This window comes from Geotrypetes seraphini, chromosome 1, assembly GCF_902459505.1.
Source record: "Geotrypetes seraphini chromosome 1, aGeoSer1.1, whole genome shotgun sequence".
Classification (NCBI taxonomy): Eukaryota; Metazoa; Chordata; class Amphibia; order Gymnophiona; family Dermophiidae; genus Geotrypetes; species Geotrypetes seraphini.
Genome location: NC_047084.1, coordinates 36759445 through 36779897, shown reverse-complemented (window position 1 = coordinate 36779897; position 20453 = coordinate 36759445). Strand labels below are relative to the sequence as shown.

Genomic DNA, 20453 nt, shown 5'->3' with positions numbered 1-20453 from the left:
AAAAAGATATAAACAGGATGGAGTCAATCCAGAGGGCAGCTATTAAAATGGTCAGTGGTCTTCGTCATAAAGCGCACGGGGACAGACTTAAAGAGCTCAATATATACTGTATATATGTACTTTGGAAGAAAGGTGGGAGAGATATTATATTGTTATTATAATTTGTCTTAGATTGTAAGCCGCCCTAAAGGTTCCCACAAGGGCAGGATAGAAATTTTTAAATAAACTTGGAAGCTTAGATATGATAGAGATGTTCAAATACCTGCATGGTATAAATGCACAGGAGGTAAGCCTCGTTCAATTGAAAGGAAGCTCTGGAATGAGAGGACATAGGATGAAGATGAAAGGAGGCAGACTCAGAAGCAATCTGAGGAAATACTTCTTCACAGAAAGAGTAATGAATTTGTGGAGTGGCCTCATGGTGGAAGTGATGGAGACAAAAACTGAAACTGAAATTAAGAAAGCTTGAGACAAGTATATAGGATCTTGGAGTATAAAGGAGAGTAGATGGCATGAATGAGCCTTCATTTTTCTGTTTCTATAAATATATAAACACTTTTTATTCTTTTTTAGTTTGCCTCACCCTTTACAGACAGTTAGCTTGGCTTACCTCAGCCATGCAATACAGATATCAGTCCTTTTCCCACAGCTCTACCCTCAGCTGATATCTAGGAAAAAATCAGGAGTTCACCTTTCTCGCTCAGGGACCTCCCTGAACTGATCCCAGGCTCAGGTATATATTATCCACCCTGAGGACCGCCCCTGAGATTCAGCAAGACTGAGCCCAGTGCATCATAGTTCGCTATTAAGACAGAAATTGGGAAAGCCACTGGTGTCCCTGGGATTGGTAGTATGGAATGTTGCTACTATTTGGGATTCTGCCAGGTACTTGTGACATAGATTGTCCACTGTTGGAAACAGGATACTGGGCTAAACGGACCCGTTGGTCTGTCCCTGAATGACTATTCTTGTGCTCTTTTGAGTTACCAAGATTTTTAAGATTAGAAGACGGTTGCTTTTCTGTGTTGTCTGAGATATATGTAATCCATTTCCACAAGATGGAGCTGTTAAAACACATTTGTATTGTGACCTGCATGTGTCTCTCTGAATGCTATACTGCACACAATCCACTGAACATTAAAAGCACCAGGGTGAGTGAGAGGGAAATGTATTTTATTATTTCTTATTTATGTTTCAAATCAATAAATCAATATGGTAGGGCATTTTCATTTAGGAAATCTTATAATTTACACATGAAGTGAGGAATATTTTCATTTTCACCTGATCCCTCCATATCTCTTTTTGAATTCAACAAGGACTTAGAAAGTTGGTGAGATCTTAATCCAGTTGCTGAAATGACATTCAGGTTGACTAGCTTAGCTTTTCTTTTTTCACGGAGATCATTTGAATTGCCTCTTTATTATACAAAAAAAAAAGCAAGCAAAATGCCAAGCCTCTTAAGAGTACAGTCATGGGGGTAGAGGATGCTGCTTTGAATAAGTTATGGGTCTTGAAGCATTATCTCTTTACAGGATTTTCATGCAAGACTAACTTCTCACTAAAATACTTATTTATGCTTGGAATGCTACTAATCACATGGGTTGATAAATTAGTATCATATATTCACACTGTACTAATCTTATGCATGATGACATGCATTATTAGTGTAGAAAGTTCATAATGCTATTTCTTTGACTTTTCTGCCCTTCTGACAGAGAGGTGGGGGTGAGGATTTCTGCTCAGCAAAGTACTCAAGGAATTTTAACTGTTTGTTGGAAAAACTTGGCAAAAAGAAAAAAGAAAATATCAGTAAATGTTACATAGAGACAATGCTTTTTTGGGTTATTTATTAATGGGGTGGGGGAGAATTCAGAGATTGTTCACATATTGTATACTGATCCTTGACTATGTGAATTCATAGAAAAGAGAGACAGTCGAAAGAACGTAGTTTTTTAAAAAAAATATCCCCCTTTTACAAAACATTAAAAGTGATTTTTAGTGCAGGCCAGTATGCTCAATGCTTTGCGCTACTCCCGATGCTCATAGGAAATGTATGAGTGTCGGGAACAGCATAGAGCATTCAGGGCACTGGCCTATGCTAAAAAACGCTATCACGGTTTTGTAAAAGGGAGAGTTATAAAAAAAATAAATAAAATTATTCTGCTTATAGACTAAGCAGGTTACAATATTCACATATATAACTTGAAATAACGTACCTAAAATGTAAACATTCTACAAATCTAAACAAATTAATTTAAAAATAAAAATACATCAAACCCTCATTTCAGAATTTAGTCCTTGAAGGAAAATTACAGACCCCCTTATTTATAAAAACGCTCTGACAAATAGATGAGTTTTCAGAGATTTTGTAAAGGATTTAAAGTCAGAACATAATCTTATTGGACCTTCTACAGAAATTGCTGCCATCCAGTATTTTTTTTTTTTTTTTTAAATAAAGTACGTCATGGGTATATTCAAGGGATAATCTCATTGTCAATTGTGAATGCAAAATCATTTGAAACTCTTCCAAGCCAACTTCAAATGCATGTGTTTATGATCTTATTTTTAATGGGGATAATTTGACAAAGCATTTACTACATGTAAAGTATATTTTATATTTGGAAAAGGCTCTTATAAAATCATGGGGCTGAATATGCACAAACAAGCATGCATGGTGACAAGATGGTGAGTACGATTATGCATGAAGTATGTAGAGCTGGGGTCTCCAATATGTGGCCCCAGGGCCACATGCAGCCCCTGAAGTCCTTCATTGTGGCCTTCAAAGAGTTGACTCAAATGCTCTTCAGATCATGTAAATGTGTTAATTTCAATCTTGCCCACTTGATGTGACCGATCGTTTACAATATGATGTCCAAATCTGAGTTTGGACGTTTTGTAGAAGATGCACAAAAATCCAGTAATGAACATGCCCATTTTCAAAACTGCAAAGTCTATCCTGATTTTTTTTTTCTTTCGAAAATGGCCTTTTCAGATGTGTGTTTTTCATATCTTTTTGAATCATTAAAAAAATAAAACATTTGCATTTTTTGAAGGGTATAAATATACTTTATCAATAACTATATCTATAATAATTTTTAATGGGGAAATATGTTGATCTTATATATTCTAAGGATTTTAAGTGATGTATAAAGTGTAAAATGTATCTTTTTTCTTGTATTCACTTAATGAAAGTATTAAAAATGAATAAAGATTTAAAAAAATAAATAAATAAAAATAAAACACATCCAAAAGAAAAAATGCACAAAACAAGCCATTGGGATGAGGAGGGAGAATGAGAGGGCACTCTCTAAAGTTAAAAGGGGATAGATACCGTACAAACGTAAGGAAGTTCTTCTTCACCCAGAGAGTGGTGGAAAACTGGAATGCTCTTCCGGAGGCTGTTATAGGGAAAACACCCTCCAGGGATTCAAGACAAAGTTAGACAAGTTCCTGCTGAACCAGAACATATGCAGGTAGGGCTGGTCTCAGGGTACTGGTCTTTGACCTGGGGGCCGTCGCGGGAGCGGACTGCAGGGCACGATGGACCACATGTCTGACCCAACAGCGGCAATTCTTATGTTCTTATTTTTAGTAGACTGGCCACACAGACATCTCAGCAGAGCAGCAGGGCACCGTAGAGGACACTATAGTGAACTTCACATAAAAAGGCCCAGGTACACATCTCACCTTAACCCCCTTATAGTAAACTAAACTAAAAACTTAGCTTTGTATACCGGATCATTTCCAAATAAGGAGCTCGATTTGGTTAATAGTATTTTAAAAAAAGAACAATATGAAGGGAAGAAAAAAAAGAAGACAAAGCTAGGAAAGATTTCTAAGGTGGTTAGAAAACAAAGCTTTACGACAAAATTGAAAGGAACTAGAGACATTTAGAATATGGGGAATTTCATTCCATAATTCTGTTAGTTTGAAAGTAAAGGATTGGCTGAGGTTTCTAGTTGATTTTATTCCCTTAACTGAGGGAAAGGAGAGCTTGTGTCGTTGGGTGCTTCTTGCAGGACAGGATCTATAAGCATTCCAAGATAAAGGGACAAGAGGAGCAAAGATACCATGAAGGATTTTGAAGGCAATACAGACATATTTGAAATGAATCCTGCAATAGACGGGAAGCCAGTGAAGTTTTAGGAGCAACGGACTCCATCTTCCTTGCGGAAACTCAACGATACCGCAAGAAAGATGGAGTCCGTAGAAAAAGCCTGGACCCTACTCAAGGGCAAGGTGCACGAAGCACAGAACCCGTGTGTTCCCAAGTTCAGGAAAGGGTGCAAAAAAATTAGAACAAAAAACCCAGTGTGGATAACAAATGCAGTGAAAAAGGTGATAAGTGATAAGAAGGCATCATTCAAAAAATGGAAAAAAGACCAGACAGAGGACAACCAAAAGGAGCATAAAAAACAACAAAAGGAGTGTCACCGAGTGGTTAGGAAAGCAAAAAGAGAATATGAAGAAAGACTGACAGGGGAAGCAACAAACTTCAAATCATTCTACAGGTACGTCAAGGGGAAGCAATCAGCTAGGGAGGAAGTGGGACCCTTGGATGATGGAGACAGAAAGGGAGTGGTAAAAGAGGAAAAGGAGATAGCTGACAGGTTAAATGAGTTCTTCACGTTGGTTTTCACAAGGGAGGACACAATCAACATTCCGGAACCCGAGAAGATCGTAAAAGGAAATCAGGATGAAAATCTGGTCCAACTAGAGGTGAGCAAGGTGGATATCCTCAGGCAGATAGACAGGCTAAAGAGCGACAAATCGCCAGGTCTGGACGGCATTCACCCAAGGGTACTCAAGGAACTAAGGAACGAAATAGCTGAGCCACTTCGAGAGATATGCAACCTATCCTTAAAAACTGGAGAGATTCCGGAGGACTGAAAAATAGCAAATGTCACGCCCATCTTTAAGAAAGGCTCAAGGGGAGACCCGGGAAACTACAGGCCGATGAGCTTGACCTCGGTCCTGGGAAAGATGATGGAAGCGCTGATTAAGGACAGCATCTGGGAACACATCGAAAACAATGGGCAGCTAAAGTCGAGCCAGCATGGCTTCTGCAAGGGCAGGTCATGCCTCACGAACTTATTATATTTCTTTGAGGGGGTAAACAGCCAGGTGGATAAAGGGGAATCCATAGACATCATTTACCTTGACTTCCAAAAAGCCTTCGACAAGGTACCACATGAAAGACTGCTAAGGAAGCTATGGAACCATGGGGTGCAAGGGGTGGTCCACCGATGGATCAAAAACTGGCTGGCGGACAGGAAACAGAGGGTTGGAGTAAAGGGCCATTACTCAGATTGGAAATGGGTCACGAGCGGAGTTCCACAAGGGTCGGTGCTGGGACCGCTTCTGTTCAATATATTTATAAATGACCTGGAGGCGGGAACAAAATGTGAGGTTATTAAATTTGCGGATGACACTAAACTATACAGCAGGGTCAAAACCATGGAGGACTGCGAAGACCTCCAAAAAGATCTGACAACGCTGGAAGAGTGGGCCAAAAAATGGCAAATGAGCTTCAACATAGGGAAATGCAAGGTCATGCATGTTGGGAAAAAGAACCCGATGTTCACTTACAAGATGGGGGGATCACCGCTAGGGGTGAGCAACCTTGAAAGAGACCTGGGAGTGATGGTAGACACAAATTGAAGGCGTCGGCGCAGTGCACCACAGCCTCAAGGAAAGCGAACAAAATGTTGGGTATCATTAAGAAAGGTATCACGACCAGGACGAAGGAAGTCATCCTGCCACTGTATCGTGCAATGGTGCGCCCGCACTTGGAGTACTGTGTCCAGTACTGGTCGCCGTACCTCAAGAAGGACATGGCGGTACTTGAGAGAGTCCAGAGAAGAGCAACTAAGCTAATAAAGGGTATGGGGGACCTCTCATATACTGACAGACTGAAAAAGCTGGGGCTTTTCTCGCTGGAAAAGCGACGACTTAGAGGAGACATGATAGAAACCTTCAAGATCATGAAGGGCATAGAAAAAGTGGACAGGGACAGATTTTTCAAACTATGGGGAACCACAAGTACAAGGGGGCACTCAGTGAAATTGAGAGGGGAAAGGTTTAGAACAAATGCCAGGAAGTTCTTTTTCACCCAGAGGGTGGTGGATACATGGAACGCGCTACCGGAGGATGTGATAAGCAGAAGCACGCTACAGGGCTTCAAAGAAGGTCTGGACAGGTACCTGGAGGACAAAGGGATTGAGGGGTACAGATAAGAGTAGAGGTAAGGTTATAGGGATAGGATTAGAGGTAAATGGTAAAATTAGTCAGAGACCACTGTTCAGGCAGTGGGCCTGATGAGCCGCTGCGAGAGCAGACCGCTGGGCGAGATGAACCTCTGGTCTGCCTCAGCGGAGGCAACTTCTTATGTTCTTATGTTCTTAAGATTGAATTTACTATTTACAAAGATCAACTTAGCAGCAGTATTTTGTATTAATTGGAGTCTATGCAAGGAGGTCTTAGTTATGCTCAAACAACTGCATTGCAGTAATCCAACCAGGCCAATATAATAATAAAGGAGAGAAGACGATCCAATTTCGGATCCAACCATAAAAGCTTAGTTTTAGTGGCATTTAACTTCATTTGAACTGACATTGCCCAAGACTGAAGTTTGGAGATACATTGATTTATTTAGAAACAATGTTGGAAAGATCAGAGTCAACCTCAATCAAGATGAAAATATCGTCTGCATAAGTGCGTAAAGTTTCCCATGCTGTCAAGTCATAATGTTTCAATGTACTCATGTAAAGATTGAATAAAATAGGAGATAATGTAGAGCCTTGAGGGACCCCACAGAGAGGCACCCAGGACTTCGATATGTCACCTTTGATATTAACTGAATAAGAGCGGGACGAAATAAATTTAAAGAACCAGTCCAAAACAACTTGATCAAGACCAATATCTGAAAGTAAATAGAGTAGGATGTCATGATGGACGATGTCAAACGTCGTAGACAAATCAAATTGAAGCACAATAGCATATTTGTTCTGTAATTGCAATTGTTGATAAAGAAAAAGGAAACGCATTGTCAGGAGAATTGGATTGCACTGTCATGCTGGAGACATCTCAAGAGGAAATTGTGGTTAGAGCTACTTTATTGGTAACTTTTGTTTTTCTTCAAGATAAAGAAGCAATTCTTCGTACATTTTATAGAACCCGAAGAGATCATAAGAGGAGATCAAGAAGAAAAACTGGTGCATATAGAGATAAGCCATGAGGAGGTCCTCGAACAGATAGACAGACTAAAAAGCGACAAATTACCGGGCCCGGACGGAATCCACCCAAGGGTTCTAAAAGAGCTAAGGAACGAAATAGCGGAAACTCTCCGACAAATTTGCAACTTGTCTTTGAAAACTGGGGAGATCCCAGAGGACTGGAAAATAGCAAATATCACACCTATCTTTAAAAAGGGATCGAGGGGTGACCCGGGGAACTACAGGCCAGTAAGCCTGACTTCAGTCCCAGGCAAGATGATGGAGGCACTAATAAAGGACACCATCTGTGAACACATAGAAAAAAATGGACAACTAAAAGCGAGCCAGCATGGCTTCTGCAAGGGAAGATCGTGCCAAACAAACCTACTGCACTTCTTTGAAGGGATAAACAGCCAGATGGACAAAGGAGAACCCATAGACATCATCTATCTAGACTTCCAAAAGGCCTTTGACACGGTGCCCCATGAGCAGCTTCTTAGGAAGCTGTGGAGCCATGGGGTGGAAGGGGACGTACACAGATGGATTAAACACTGGTTGGCAGACAGAAAGCAACGGGTTGGAGTGAAGGGCCACTACTCGGACTGGCGGAAGGTCACGAGCGGTGTTCCCCAGGGGTCGGTGCTCGGACCGCTGCTGTTCAATGTATTCATAAACGACCTAGAAGCGGGAACGAAGTGTGAAGTTATAAAATTTGCGGATGACACCAAACTCTGCAGCAGGGTTAGACCCACAGAAGAATGTGAAGACCTACAAAGGGACCTAAACAAACTGGAAGAGTGGGCAAGCAAATGGCAAATGTGCTTTAATATAGAGAAATGCAAGGTCATGCATTTAGGGGAAAAAACCCGATGTTCAGCTACAAAATGGGGGGGGGGGGGGGTCAGTGCTAGGGGATAGTAATCTTGAAAAAGACTTGGGTGTGCTGGTAGATACTACAATGAAACCAACGGCACAATGTGCAACGGCCTCCAAGAAAGCAAACAGAATGTTGGATATTATTAAGAAGGGCATTACAACCAGGAAGAAGGAAGTCATCATGCCGCTGTATCATGTGATGGTTCGTCCGCATCTGGAGTACTGTATCCAGTATTGGTCACCGTACCTCAAGAAGGACATGGCAATACTTGAAAGGGTCCAGAGAAGAGCGACGAAAATGATAACAGGTATGGAAAACCTTTCATACGCAGACAGGTTGGGAAGGCTGGGGCTCTTCTCCCTTGAAAAGAGGAGACTCAGAGGAGACATGATAGAGACTTTCAAGATCATGAAGGGCATAGAGAGGGTGGAAAGGGACAGATTCTTCAGATTATTGGGAACCACAAGCACAAGGGGGCACTCAGAGAAGCTGAAAGGGGACAATTTTAGAACCAATGCTAGGAAGTTCTTTTTTACACAGAGGGTGGTGGACATCTGGAATGCGCTTCTGGAGGTTGTGATAGGACAGAGTACACTGCGGGGGTTCAAGGAAGGATTGGATAAATTCCTGAACGATAGGGGGATTGAAGGATACAGATAGAGGTAGAGATAGGTTTTAGACAGAGTATGGATAGAAGGATAAAAGGGAGGGCCGCCGCGGGTGCGGACTGCTGGGCACGATGGACCTCGGGTCTGACCCAGCGGAGGCAACTTCTTATGTTCTTATGACTGAAAATATGGAATTTCATGGATTCAAAATGTCTATTTTTCATGATGTATTGAAGTGGATGCAAGCCAGACGTAAGGAATTTCTGGCCTGCCGTCAATCTGTTTTGAGTTTAGGAGCAACATTTCAGTTACGTTTTCCTTGTAAATGTTGCATTACTTATCAGGGTAATAGATATATTTTTTATGAACCCAATCAATTGCAATTTTTTCTTGAGGGTAAAGCAACTATAAGAATTCCAGAGACTTCCATGGAATCAGCCAACCAGGCCATTAATTAATTGTCTCCAACTGCACTCTGTAATTTGATTTGATTTGATTTAATTTAAAATATTTCCTGGAATCCAACTACCCTTGGAAGTGATTGATTCTCTCCCCTCATAATGTGGACTTTAGTCATAGTCACTAGTGTGGAATTATTTTATAATATCTATTATTTGTTTCCTGTTTTTGGATTGTTATATTTCCTTTCAGTGTTGTTTAATAATAATAATAATAATAACTTTATTTTTCTATACCACCATAATCTTGCGACTTCTAGGCGGTAAAAGCATAAATAGATATATATATAAATATATATAGATATATATATATAGAATATGCTTTGGGATCTGGGGAAGGGTCGATAAAATTTAGTTAGTTCATTTGACATATTTCTTGAATAGCATGTCTACCTTAATAGCAGTTTATGGACTTTTCTACCAGGAACCTTTTTTTTAACCCGCGATATGCTAACTGCTCTTATCACATTCTGTGGCAATGAGTTCCAGAGCTCAACTATTGAGTGAAGATATATTTTCTCCTATTTGTTTTGAAGGTATTACCATGTAACTTCAAAGCGTGTTCCCTAGTCTTTGTACTTTTTAAAAGATTAAACAGCTGAATCATGTTTACCAGTTCTACTCCACTCAGGATTTTGTAGACTTCTATCATATTCTCCCTCAGCCGTCTCTTCTTGAAGAAGAAGAGCCCTAACTTTATATGAGAGGAGTTCCATACCCTTAATCACTGCGGCCACACTTCTTTGTTCTTTTTCTAATTTGGCTATACAGTTTTCCCCAAAAATTCACAGGGGTTACGTTCCTGGAGCACCAGCAAATTTTGAAAAACCACAAATACTGTACTGTATTGGATGCGGGGATCGGAGGCAGGAGAGGGCTGCAGAACAGTGCTGGGGGTTGGCATTTCTCACTTCCTCATCCTGCTAAGCACTTTTTTTTTTTCTTTTTCCTCTTGTTTTATCTTTCCCTTTCTCCCTTCCTTTTATTTTCATTTATACAATATAATTATAAAAACGGTCCCTTCTCTTTTCTTTCCTTTTGTTCCATAACCATTGCAATCAAGTCTTTGTTTTGATCTCAGTCCCCCTATTTTTATTTAGACTTTTTTGTTGTTGTTGTTATACATAAATTTAATACTTTAATTAATTTCTTACTTTTTATTATTGTAAACAGACCAGATACTTGTGATAGTCGGTATATCAAAATATGAATAAACTTGAAACTTTTTGGTCTGTCATTGGCTGCTAGTCTATGTCTCCTGTAAGCCACGGGATAGTTAAAAAACACGCATGGAAAAAACCGCAAATGACTGAGTCCGCAAAGTCAGAACCGCAAATTTGCGGGGCTATACTTTATATTTTTTGATAAGAGGTGACCAGAATAGCACACAATATGTTAGATTGTGAGCCCACCAGGACAGATAGGGAAAAATGCATGTGTACCTGAATGTAAACCACTTAGACAACCTCCATTGATATAGGTGGTATATAAAATAACTCATAAACAAATACTCAAAGTGTGTCGCACCATGAAATGATATAGAGGCATTGCAAAATTCTTTGTTTTATTTTTGATTCCTTTCCTAATATTCCCGCTCCTTTACTAACGCATAGTGTGGGTTTTAGCTCGGGCAGCAGTGGTAACTGCTCTGATGCTCATAGGAATTCTATGAGCGTTGAAGCGGTTACCGTTGCTGCCGGCACTAAAACCTGCGCTACGTGTTAGAAAAGGAGAGGGCTTGTTTGCTCATTTGGCCACCACCTCTTCACATTGAGCAGATTTCAACATATCGTCTATAATGACACTGATGTCAAGCTTACTGTCCTATAATTTCCCAGATCACCTCTAGAATGCTTTTTAAAAATTGGCGCTACATGGGCCATATTCCCATTTTCAGGTACCAAGGACAATTTTAATGACAGGTTACAGATCACTAATAACACTGCACAACAAAGTTTTTGCTTCCTGAACACTGCTGGGTGTTTCTTATAGAATTTTGGGTGCTGATCATGAATATTACATCAAAAATTACCCATCACGTACCATTTCAGAGAAATCTTCAATTTTGTCGTGATTTTTTCTTATATTTGGATGCAAACAATTTTTTCTCCCATAAGTGTCTTATCAACAACGGTTTGTGCCGCCTGGGTATGTCCATGCATAAAATCTAGCCAGGTTGGAAGCTGTTTTATGGAAGATGACATCCTGGGCATGTCTGGGCAGGTCTGAACGAGCTTGCGCTGTCTCACCATGCTATAATGGTGGCTTCCATACACCGATCCTGCTCATTTGGTTAATATAGATAGTCCGTGTGTGTATATAGTATCAGTATAGTAAAGTATAGTAGTATAGTAGCTGTAGCAATATAACAGTAAGTAAGCTTGATGCTATAGACGTTTTGGTGTCGGGCAATATGTCTCGTCGGTGTCGTAACAGCCGCGACACATTCTGCTATATCTGTGGGGAATATACACTTACGCCTCAGAGACGTTCGATGACTGCCCTTGTAAAGAAAGCCTATCATCTGTATTTTGGCTGCAAAATAGGTGATCAAGACAAGCAATGGGCGCCTCACATTTGCTGTGCGACATGTGCTGTTAGTCTGAGAGCCTGGCTCAGAGGTACTCGAAAGACGATGCCATTTGCTGTTCCGATGATATGGCGAGAACAGAAAGACCATGTGACGGACTGTTATTTCTGTTTGACTAATGTGTCTGGTTTCTCTGCCAAAAACAAGAAGTCAATTGAATATCCTAATCTGCCTTCAGCAATGAGACCCATGCCACATGATGACAGTCTTCCAGTTCCGAAACCACCAGAGGATTGGACCTTAGACGAACCAGATGAAGAAACTGCAGTGCAGGGTTCTAACAGTGACATTGACCCGGATTTTGAACCATCCTCATCAGGCGATCCACATCTGATAACACAGTCCGAATTGAACGATTTGGTCAGAGATTTGGGTCTGTCAAAAGCAAAAGCTGAGCTGCTAGGTTCGAGACTGCAGGAATGGTGTTTGCTATCACCAGGTACGAAAATTTCTGTGTTTCGAGACCGGCATCATGATATAACCAAATTTTTTGCACAAGTCGACAGTCTCTGTTTCTGTTGTGACATTGAAGGATTGTTCTCGGTCTTTGGTTGTGATCACAACCCGGAAGAGTGGCGTCTTTTCATTGATTCGTCAATGTTAAGCCTGAAAGCTGTTCTGTTGCACAATGGCAACGTTTATCCTTCAGTACCTGTTGGCTATGCAGCACATATGAAAGAAACATATGAGAATATGGAAATGTTACTAAAGTATGTCCAGTATACCAGGTATAACTGGAATATCTGTGGAGACCTCAAAGTCGTTGCTCTGTTACTAGGATTGCAGCTTGGCTATACAAAGTACTGCTGTTTCATCTGCGAATGGGACAGCCGAGACAGAGAGTCGCACTATTCTAGAAAGAACTGGCCACTCCGTAAAAAGTTAGTTCCAGGACAGAAAAATGTAGCACATGAATCGCTTGTTGACCCGACAAAGATATTTTTGCCTCCTCTTCACATTAAACTGGGACTCATGAAGAATTTTGTGAAAGCAATGAACAAGGAAGGGGAAGGTTTTCGTTATTTAAGACAGATGTTCCCAAGAATAACTGATGCCAAGATCAAAGAGGGTATTTTTGTTGGCCCCCAGATCAGACATGTTATGAGTGACAAGCGATTTGAAGATCTGTTAGTTGGGCCGGAAAAAATTGGCTGGAAAGCCTTGAAAGACGTTGTTGACAATTTTCTGGGCAATTACAGAGCCCCAAACTACATTCAGCTGGTAGACAAACTTCTCAAAGCATACAAGAGAATGAAGTGCAATATGTCACTCAAGATTCATTTCCTCCATTCACACTTGGACTTCTTCCCCGCAAATCTCGGTGCTGTGAGTGACGAGCACGGTGAAAGGTTTCATCAAGACATAGCTACGATGGAGAAACGATACCAGGGCAATTGGAATCCGTCAATGCTTGCCGACTATTGTTGGATGCTACAACGTGATGCACCAGACACTGAATATAAAAGAAACTCGGGAGCAAAACACTTTTAATTCTGTTTCATTTAGTCGCTTGTGCGAAACGTAAACTTGACTATATATTTTATTGTCAGTAAACATAAAAATGTCTATTTCTCATAGTTCTTACGTGATGCAGTAAAACCAAAACCATATTTGAGCATACCAAGTTGGTACCTGTCATAATCACCAAAAACTTTTCAGGAATCAAGACTTAACCAAAAAATTGTTGTGCAGTGTAATAGATCAGCAATTTCACATGATTTACTTGTCTTTAACTTGTTAATTTGGCTTATTATATCTTCCAGATTCACTGATTTTTGTTTTGGTTCCTCTGTATCATTATTCTTAAATACCATTTCTGGCCAGGGCAGGATTAACCAATAGGCCAAGTAGGCACGTGCCTAGGGCCCGAAATGGTCGGGGGGGGGGGGCCCGATAAAGGAGGGCATCAACATTGTGTTTTCCAAACGGCGATGGGCCCCTCCAGCATCGATCGGCAACGCGGGCCCCACCCAAATTGGCAACGCAGCCCTCCCCCATCGACGGAAAGTAAGACAAGCAAGCAACGCAGGTAAGAAAGGCAATGGGAAATGTAATTGTGCAAGCGGTGCTGCTTGCCCAAAGCTTCCCTCTGACGCAGCTTCCTGTTTCCGCTTGGGCACATGGTGGGGTGGGGCGGGGCAGGGGGGCCCAGTGTACTTGTGTGCCTAGGGGTCCTCGATGAATTAATCCTGCCCTGTTTCTGGCACAGGTGAATGTTTTGCATCCTCCTCGGTAAAGACCGAAGCAAATAATCTATTTAGCTTTTACACCAAGGCCTTATCTTCCCTGAGTGCCTCATCTTGATGGTCCAGCAGTCTCATTGACTCCCTCATAGCCTTCATGCTTTTAATATAACCCAAAAGATTCTTTGTACTTAACTTGCTGATGCTTAACCTACTTCAAGTGATCTTCATTTGAATCCTTTTTCCATTTTTTGAAAAGTATTCTTTTCATTCTATATAAACTTTTTTTGCTTGCTCTTGTTTTACAAACACTGTAAGGTACTGAGGGCTAGATTCCGGAAATTGCGTCCAAAGATAGTTGCTAATATGATGCACATTAAGCTCGTTATATTACATAAGGTTGGGGAGGCCTCACCGGGGGCTCCTGTCTATCCTCTCCTCTCCCCCCCAAAAAAACAGAGACAGACACCAGGTTAACTTTCCGCTAAGGAGTTTATTTATTTATGGCCGCAGCATGGTAATAACATAATCATATTTATGTTCATAAATAACATGATTAATATGATAACATTGGAATAACCAATAACTTGTAAACATACCGAACTTGAACTCAATTTAACTTCTACTAGCCTCGCCCTTGGGGGAGGAGTCTACCACCCTACTAAGCGAGGCCCAAACTGGGGGTCCATCAGCACTGCATATAAGTAGGCACCGCCGTTCAAGCGAATGCTCTACTCCCACTTGGCCCGAGCCGCCGTCCAAGCGTCCTGGGCCCCGTTGGCTGTCCCCCCTAATCGCCGTCCAAGCGATTGGGGGTAGCGAGGGTTCATCCTCTGCTTGCCCTTCGGCGTGCCGCAAAAGGAATGGCTGCGCCGGGAGAGTCCTTTTTTAAAAGGTTTCACTCCTCCCGCTGCCCCTCCCCTCTGCCTATCCCTGACTGGCTCCTCTTATCCCATCCTGTCTCCGTCCCCCCCAGAGCCCCCCACTTTATGCCTGCCCACCGCTAATCGCTCCTGAGCTTCTTTACATATAGTATTTACATCATGAATAACAGCATTCTCAGGAAATGTCACACAAAAAACTTACAATAGAAAATGGGAGGAATAGAGAGAATTATAATCAAACCACAAAAGTACTAAACACTCCACTATTGTAACAGCACACACCAGAAAAGCCAGAAAAATGTATTATTAAAGCGAAAGAAAAGCCTCAGACTAATGGAGAGGTGTACCCACACTCTTCCACCCAAGCATCATAGGCTGAATAACTTTCACAAAACAATAATAACTGGCAGGTGAGAGCATAAGAATAGCCAACAAAAATTCGATACTGTGGAAAAGCCACTAGTAAAAACAGGCCGACGATCGTATCGTGGCAAAAAAGCACTGCTTTACGGCCTTGACACCAACAAACCAGGCTATTGATATGAAGGAACCAGCTGTCACTCACTTCCACACAGAAAACTTACTTAAAACTAATGTGATTATTCAGCCTACTTCATTTATGAAAAACATATTTCTGAAATAGAAAAGCCTTTAATGACTTGTGAAATTTCTTGTTGTCGATTAAGCATCTCAAAGTAGATGGCACAGAATTCCATCAGCTAGCTCAGGAGTGGGCAAACTTTTTGACTCGTGGGCCACAATGGGTTCTTAAATTTGACAGAGGGGACAGGCGACTGGGGCGGGGAAAGATTCCATTCTGTTTTACAACAGTTTATGGACTGTTCATCAAGGAGTTTATCCAAACCTATTTTTTTAAACCCAGCCAGGGCCGGCCGGAAGAAAGGAGCGAGACGGGGGCTCTAGCAAACTTTCTGGCGCTGCAGCGACTGAGTGAAAGGGTATGTGGAGGAAGGCTCTGCTGCACAAAGAGCTGCATTTCCTGTGTCACCGTTGACGTCAGAGGCGTGAGGAGAGCGTTGGCATCGCCCTCATGAAGGAGGGAAGGAGAAGTCTTCGAGAGCACCATGGCAGACGTCTCTTACCCAGCAGCAGGAGCTTGACCTCATGGGGTGCCTTCTCGCCATCCTCGTGCAGGCTCCAGTCGATCTTGCTCCTCACCTCGGCCGCCTTGTCCTCAATGCTCAGCGTGCAGCCCATGTTTATGTTTTGTTAACATTTAATATACCGCTTAAGCATTTTACAGATCTAAGCGGTTTACAATAAAATACAGATAAATTAGGAAAGGAACTCCATTGGAGATAGGAAAGTTAGAGATAAGATAAAGAGATAGCTTATATTAAAAGATAAATTGGAGGAAGAACTCTAAAAGAAAAACATTATAATATAACTACAGGGAGCCCCAAAGTATCCAGAAAAGATAAAAATAAAAGTTACATTACAAAAAATAAATAGTAAGTAACAAGCTGAATATATGAATTATAATAAACAGAATAAAGAAAAGATAAAAGAAATTAAAGAAAAATTAAAACAAACTCAATAAAAATAGTGTTGTCAGAACAGTAAGCTGGCCACTGTCATTAATAGTGTTGTCACTGGAAAGCTGGCCTGTCAGCAATCTTCACCAGATCTTCCTATGATGGCTGTGACAAGAGAAAGCTGAAAGCAGGACCTTCCACAATAGGCCGAAGCAGGAAGCAGACCAGATAAAAGGATGCTGGGGAGAAGATCAAGATCCGAACAGCCAAGAGCCGGTCCCCAAAGAAGAGGCAGGCCAAGGAAAGACTCCTGACACTAGCACTACCTGGCTGCACAATATTTAGGTGGGCACCGACGATTGAGGCGGCAAAGGAAGCACCCAGCTGATGGCGCCACAAGCTCTGTTTACATCTACCCTAGCAGCCTCAGGAGAGAGGAAGTCACAGTTGTCAGGAGTCATGATGAAGAAGTTGGAGGGGCCCGATCTAGATCCACCCATCGAAGCCGCGCAAGGGCACCTCAGGCCACATTTTTAAAGACATCTTCCAAGTCACGCTGTGCACCACTCGCTCCCTCCCCCATGACATCAGAGGGTCTGACAGGCAGAGCCACGGAAGGCTGACTTTGCTCATTTGCGCTCTCTCACTCTCTTTCCCACAGTCTCTCTCCGGGCCTCGCTCACTGGGTGATGAACACTGACACTGCCGCTAGTTCCTTCCTGCAGCCGCAGGCCGGATTAAAAACCAAAACGGGCCGGATATGGCCCGTGGACCATAGTTTGCCCATGTCTGAGCTAGCTGCTTGATAAGTAAACACTGAAGAAAATACTTTTTATAACTAACTCTGTTTACACTTGGATAGCAAAGTAAGATACATTTAGAATATTCCCCTAGTATTTCTGTAAAGAGTGCTTTGAGTGGAATGACCTTTACAAAATATTAGCTTAGCATACATTTCACACATATATTTGGGTGTTAGCATTTACGCCTGCCAAAGGCGAGTGTTCATGCTCAGGCCCACTTAAAACAATTAGGCATGCAAATGTCTGGGAATCCCCTGACTCACCAATACCCCTCCAATGGCCATAAGAACATAAGCAATGCCTCTCCTGGGTCAGACCTGAGGTCCATCATGCCCAGAAGTCCGCTCACGCGGCGGCCCAACAGGTCCAGTTCCTGTGCAGTAATCCTCTATTTATACCCTTCTATCCCCTTTTCCAGCAGGAAATTGTCCAATCCTTTCTTAAACCCCAGTACTGTACTCTGCCCTATTACGCCCTCTGGAAGCGCATTCTAGTTGTCCACCACTCGTTGGGTAAAGAAGAACTTCCTAGCATTCGTTTTGAATCTGTCCCCTTTCAACTTTTCTGAGTGCCCTCTTGTTCTTTTATTTTTAGAAAGTTTGAAGAATCTGTCCCTCTCTACTCTCTCTATGCCCTTCATGATCTTATAAGTCTCTATCATATCCCCTCTAAGTCTCCTCTTCTCCAGGGAAAAGAGACCCAGTTTCTCCAATCTCTCAGCGTATGAAAGGTTTTCCATCCCTTTTATCAGACGCGTCGCTCTCCTCTGAACCCTCTCGAGTAACGCCATATCCTTCTCAAGGTACGGCGACCAATATTGGACGCAGTATTCCAGATGCTAGCGCACCATCGCCCGATACAACGGCAGGATAACTTCTTTTGTCCTGGTTGTAATACCCTTCTTGATTATACCTAGCATTCTATTTGCTTTCTTAGCGGCCGCTGCGCACTGTGCCGTCGGCTTCATTGTCATGTCCACCATTACCCCCAAGTCCCTTTCTTGGGTACTCTCATTCAATAACATCCCTCCCATCGTATAGTTGTACCTTGGGTTTCTGCTTCCCACATGCAATACTTTACATTTCTCAACGTTGAACTTCATCTGCCATCTCGCCGCCCATTCCCCCAGTTTGTTCAAGTCCCTTTGCAATTCTTCGCATTCCTCTTTAGTTCCAGCTCCACTAAATATTTTTGTATCGTCCGCAAATTTTATTATCTCACACTTCGTCCCTGTTTTTAGATCATTTATGAATATATTAAATAGCAGCGGCCCGAGCACCGAGCCCTGCGGAACACCACTCGTGACCCTCATCCAGTCCGAGTAGTGGCCCTTCACTCCTACCCTCTGTTTCCTACCTGCCAACCAGTTTCTGATCCATCTATGTACGTCTCCATCCACCCCATGATTCTTCAGTTTCCGGAGTAGACGTTCGTGAGGCACCTTGTCAAAGGCTTTTTGGAAATCAAGGTATATGATGTCTATGGGGTCTCCCCTGTCCATCCTTTTGTTAATTCCTTCGAAGAAGTGCAATAAGTTAGTTAGGCACGATCTCCCCCTGCAGAAACCATGTTGGCTTGTTTTCAGAAGTTTGTTTCTATCCAAATGTTCATCGATGTTTTCTTTTATCAGTGCTTCCGCCATTTTCCCCAGAACCGAGGTCAGACTCACCGGTCTGTAGTTTCCCGGGTCACTTCTTGATCCCTTTTTAAAGATGGGCGTGACGTTGGCTATCTTCCAATCCTCCGGGATCATGCCTGTTTTCAAGGATAGGTAGCTATATATCTATACTATAGAATAGGGCATAGGGACGATCTACATATAGCTCCTAATTACTGCCAGTTAATAATAATAATAATAATAATTTTATTTCTTATATACCGCTATACCCTAAGTTCAAGGCGGTTTACAATGAGAGTCGTGCCTAGAGAAAGTGCAGTGTTTACAACAAGATACATATGTTAGAACAAGATATAAGAAACAAGCTTTGGGACCAGGAATCTGAGGTACATTGGCTTTGGAGCAAGATATCTAAGATACATTGGATTGGAACACGGTAAATCTGAATGGGGCAGTTTGCAGGAAGGAACGGCTGTAAAATACAACTGGTCGGAGTGGCTAGCAAGAATATACAGACGATCAGAAAAGGGGAGTTAACAAAGAGGCGAGGTGTTTTGGGTCAAGTTGTAGGACGAAGGGTTCAGACCAAGGTACAAGAGAGTTAAGTGCTTGTTAATGGCAATAATTGATTGATATAGCCTAATTAGGTAATTAATTTTGCTCATGGATCTGTGATCCACACCAAACTTTGGGTGACCTATACAGAATTTCATTGTGTGGAGGTTTGTGGCAAAAATATGCAATTCCCTTCCAACTGTGAGCAGAGACAGTCTTTGTAGTATTTATTTTAAGCCTTTTCTCTTTTGGAGCTTAAATAAAGTCCCTAATGTTTCCCTGGGGTTTTTTTGTTCTCATGTGAAGGTGTGGCAAATTTTGTCACATGCATGAATGTCTACAGGAGACTGTTTTTTTAATGGAAATATGGAAAGCTGTGTTGGCAGTGCACAGGATTGGTGGAAAGCAAGACTAGTATTGTATTTTTAGTCAAGAGAGGCTGAAGATCGGCCATATTCCTAATGTGTTCAAGCTTTGCGGCAATGAGGAGTGGCAACGTGGCATGGCTGCTTACAACTCACACGTCTTCGAGGAAGGAAAGCACTTTTGTGGTGAATACAACAGAGGGCTGGTTTTCTGGATTCACTTTGATTTCTCTCTGAGAGCCAAAAATAACTGATGTCACTTGTTCTACATCTGCATTGCAGCTGTGGAAATTAAATTTGTTTAGACATAAGGTTCTTTACTTGTCAAAATGTCGTCTTTTCTCTCTTTCCCAGATAGCAGGTCACTCTCAGGGGTATTCAGCATGCCCTAAATGTGAAAACTATAGTAAACTTTCTAACCTGTTTTTCACTTGGAAGGGCAACCTGTTTCGTGTCTGATGGATGAAATGTGAGATTATTACTGTTTGATTATTATATTAATAAAGCATGTTAAAATCTTCTCTGGAAGACCTGACATAAGAAATCGATTGTGTGAATGTGAGAGAAAATCTGCATGGAAGCTCTGAACAAAATTTACCCTGTACCTTGATTTTCTGATGGCCTTCTCACCAAGGACCCTCTGCAGAATTTTAAGGAGAACAGCACGAGTTGACGGGGTCTGGTCTGGTACACAAACATCCAACATATCAAGCTCATAAAGAGCTTACGTACTAATAACTATTTCATTCAACATTCCTTTTATAAAATGCCACCGATTAAAGCAAAACCAGAGGGTAGGAAA

General features: G+C 41.8%; 1 protein-coding gene across 1 annotated transcript in view; it reads right to left on the bottom strand.

Annotated features, from left to right (window-relative positions):
- LOC117366334 overlaps positions 1-16032 on the bottom strand; it is a 41429-nt gene extending 25397 nt beyond the window's left edge. Inside the window, exon 1 of the mRNA XM_033957597.1 lies at positions 15918-16032. Within this exon, the coding sequence (XP_033813488.1) occupies positions 15918-16032 (115 nt within the window). The remainder of the gene's footprint in view (positions 1-15917) is intronic.
- Positions 16033-20453: the final 4421 nt, after the last annotated feature.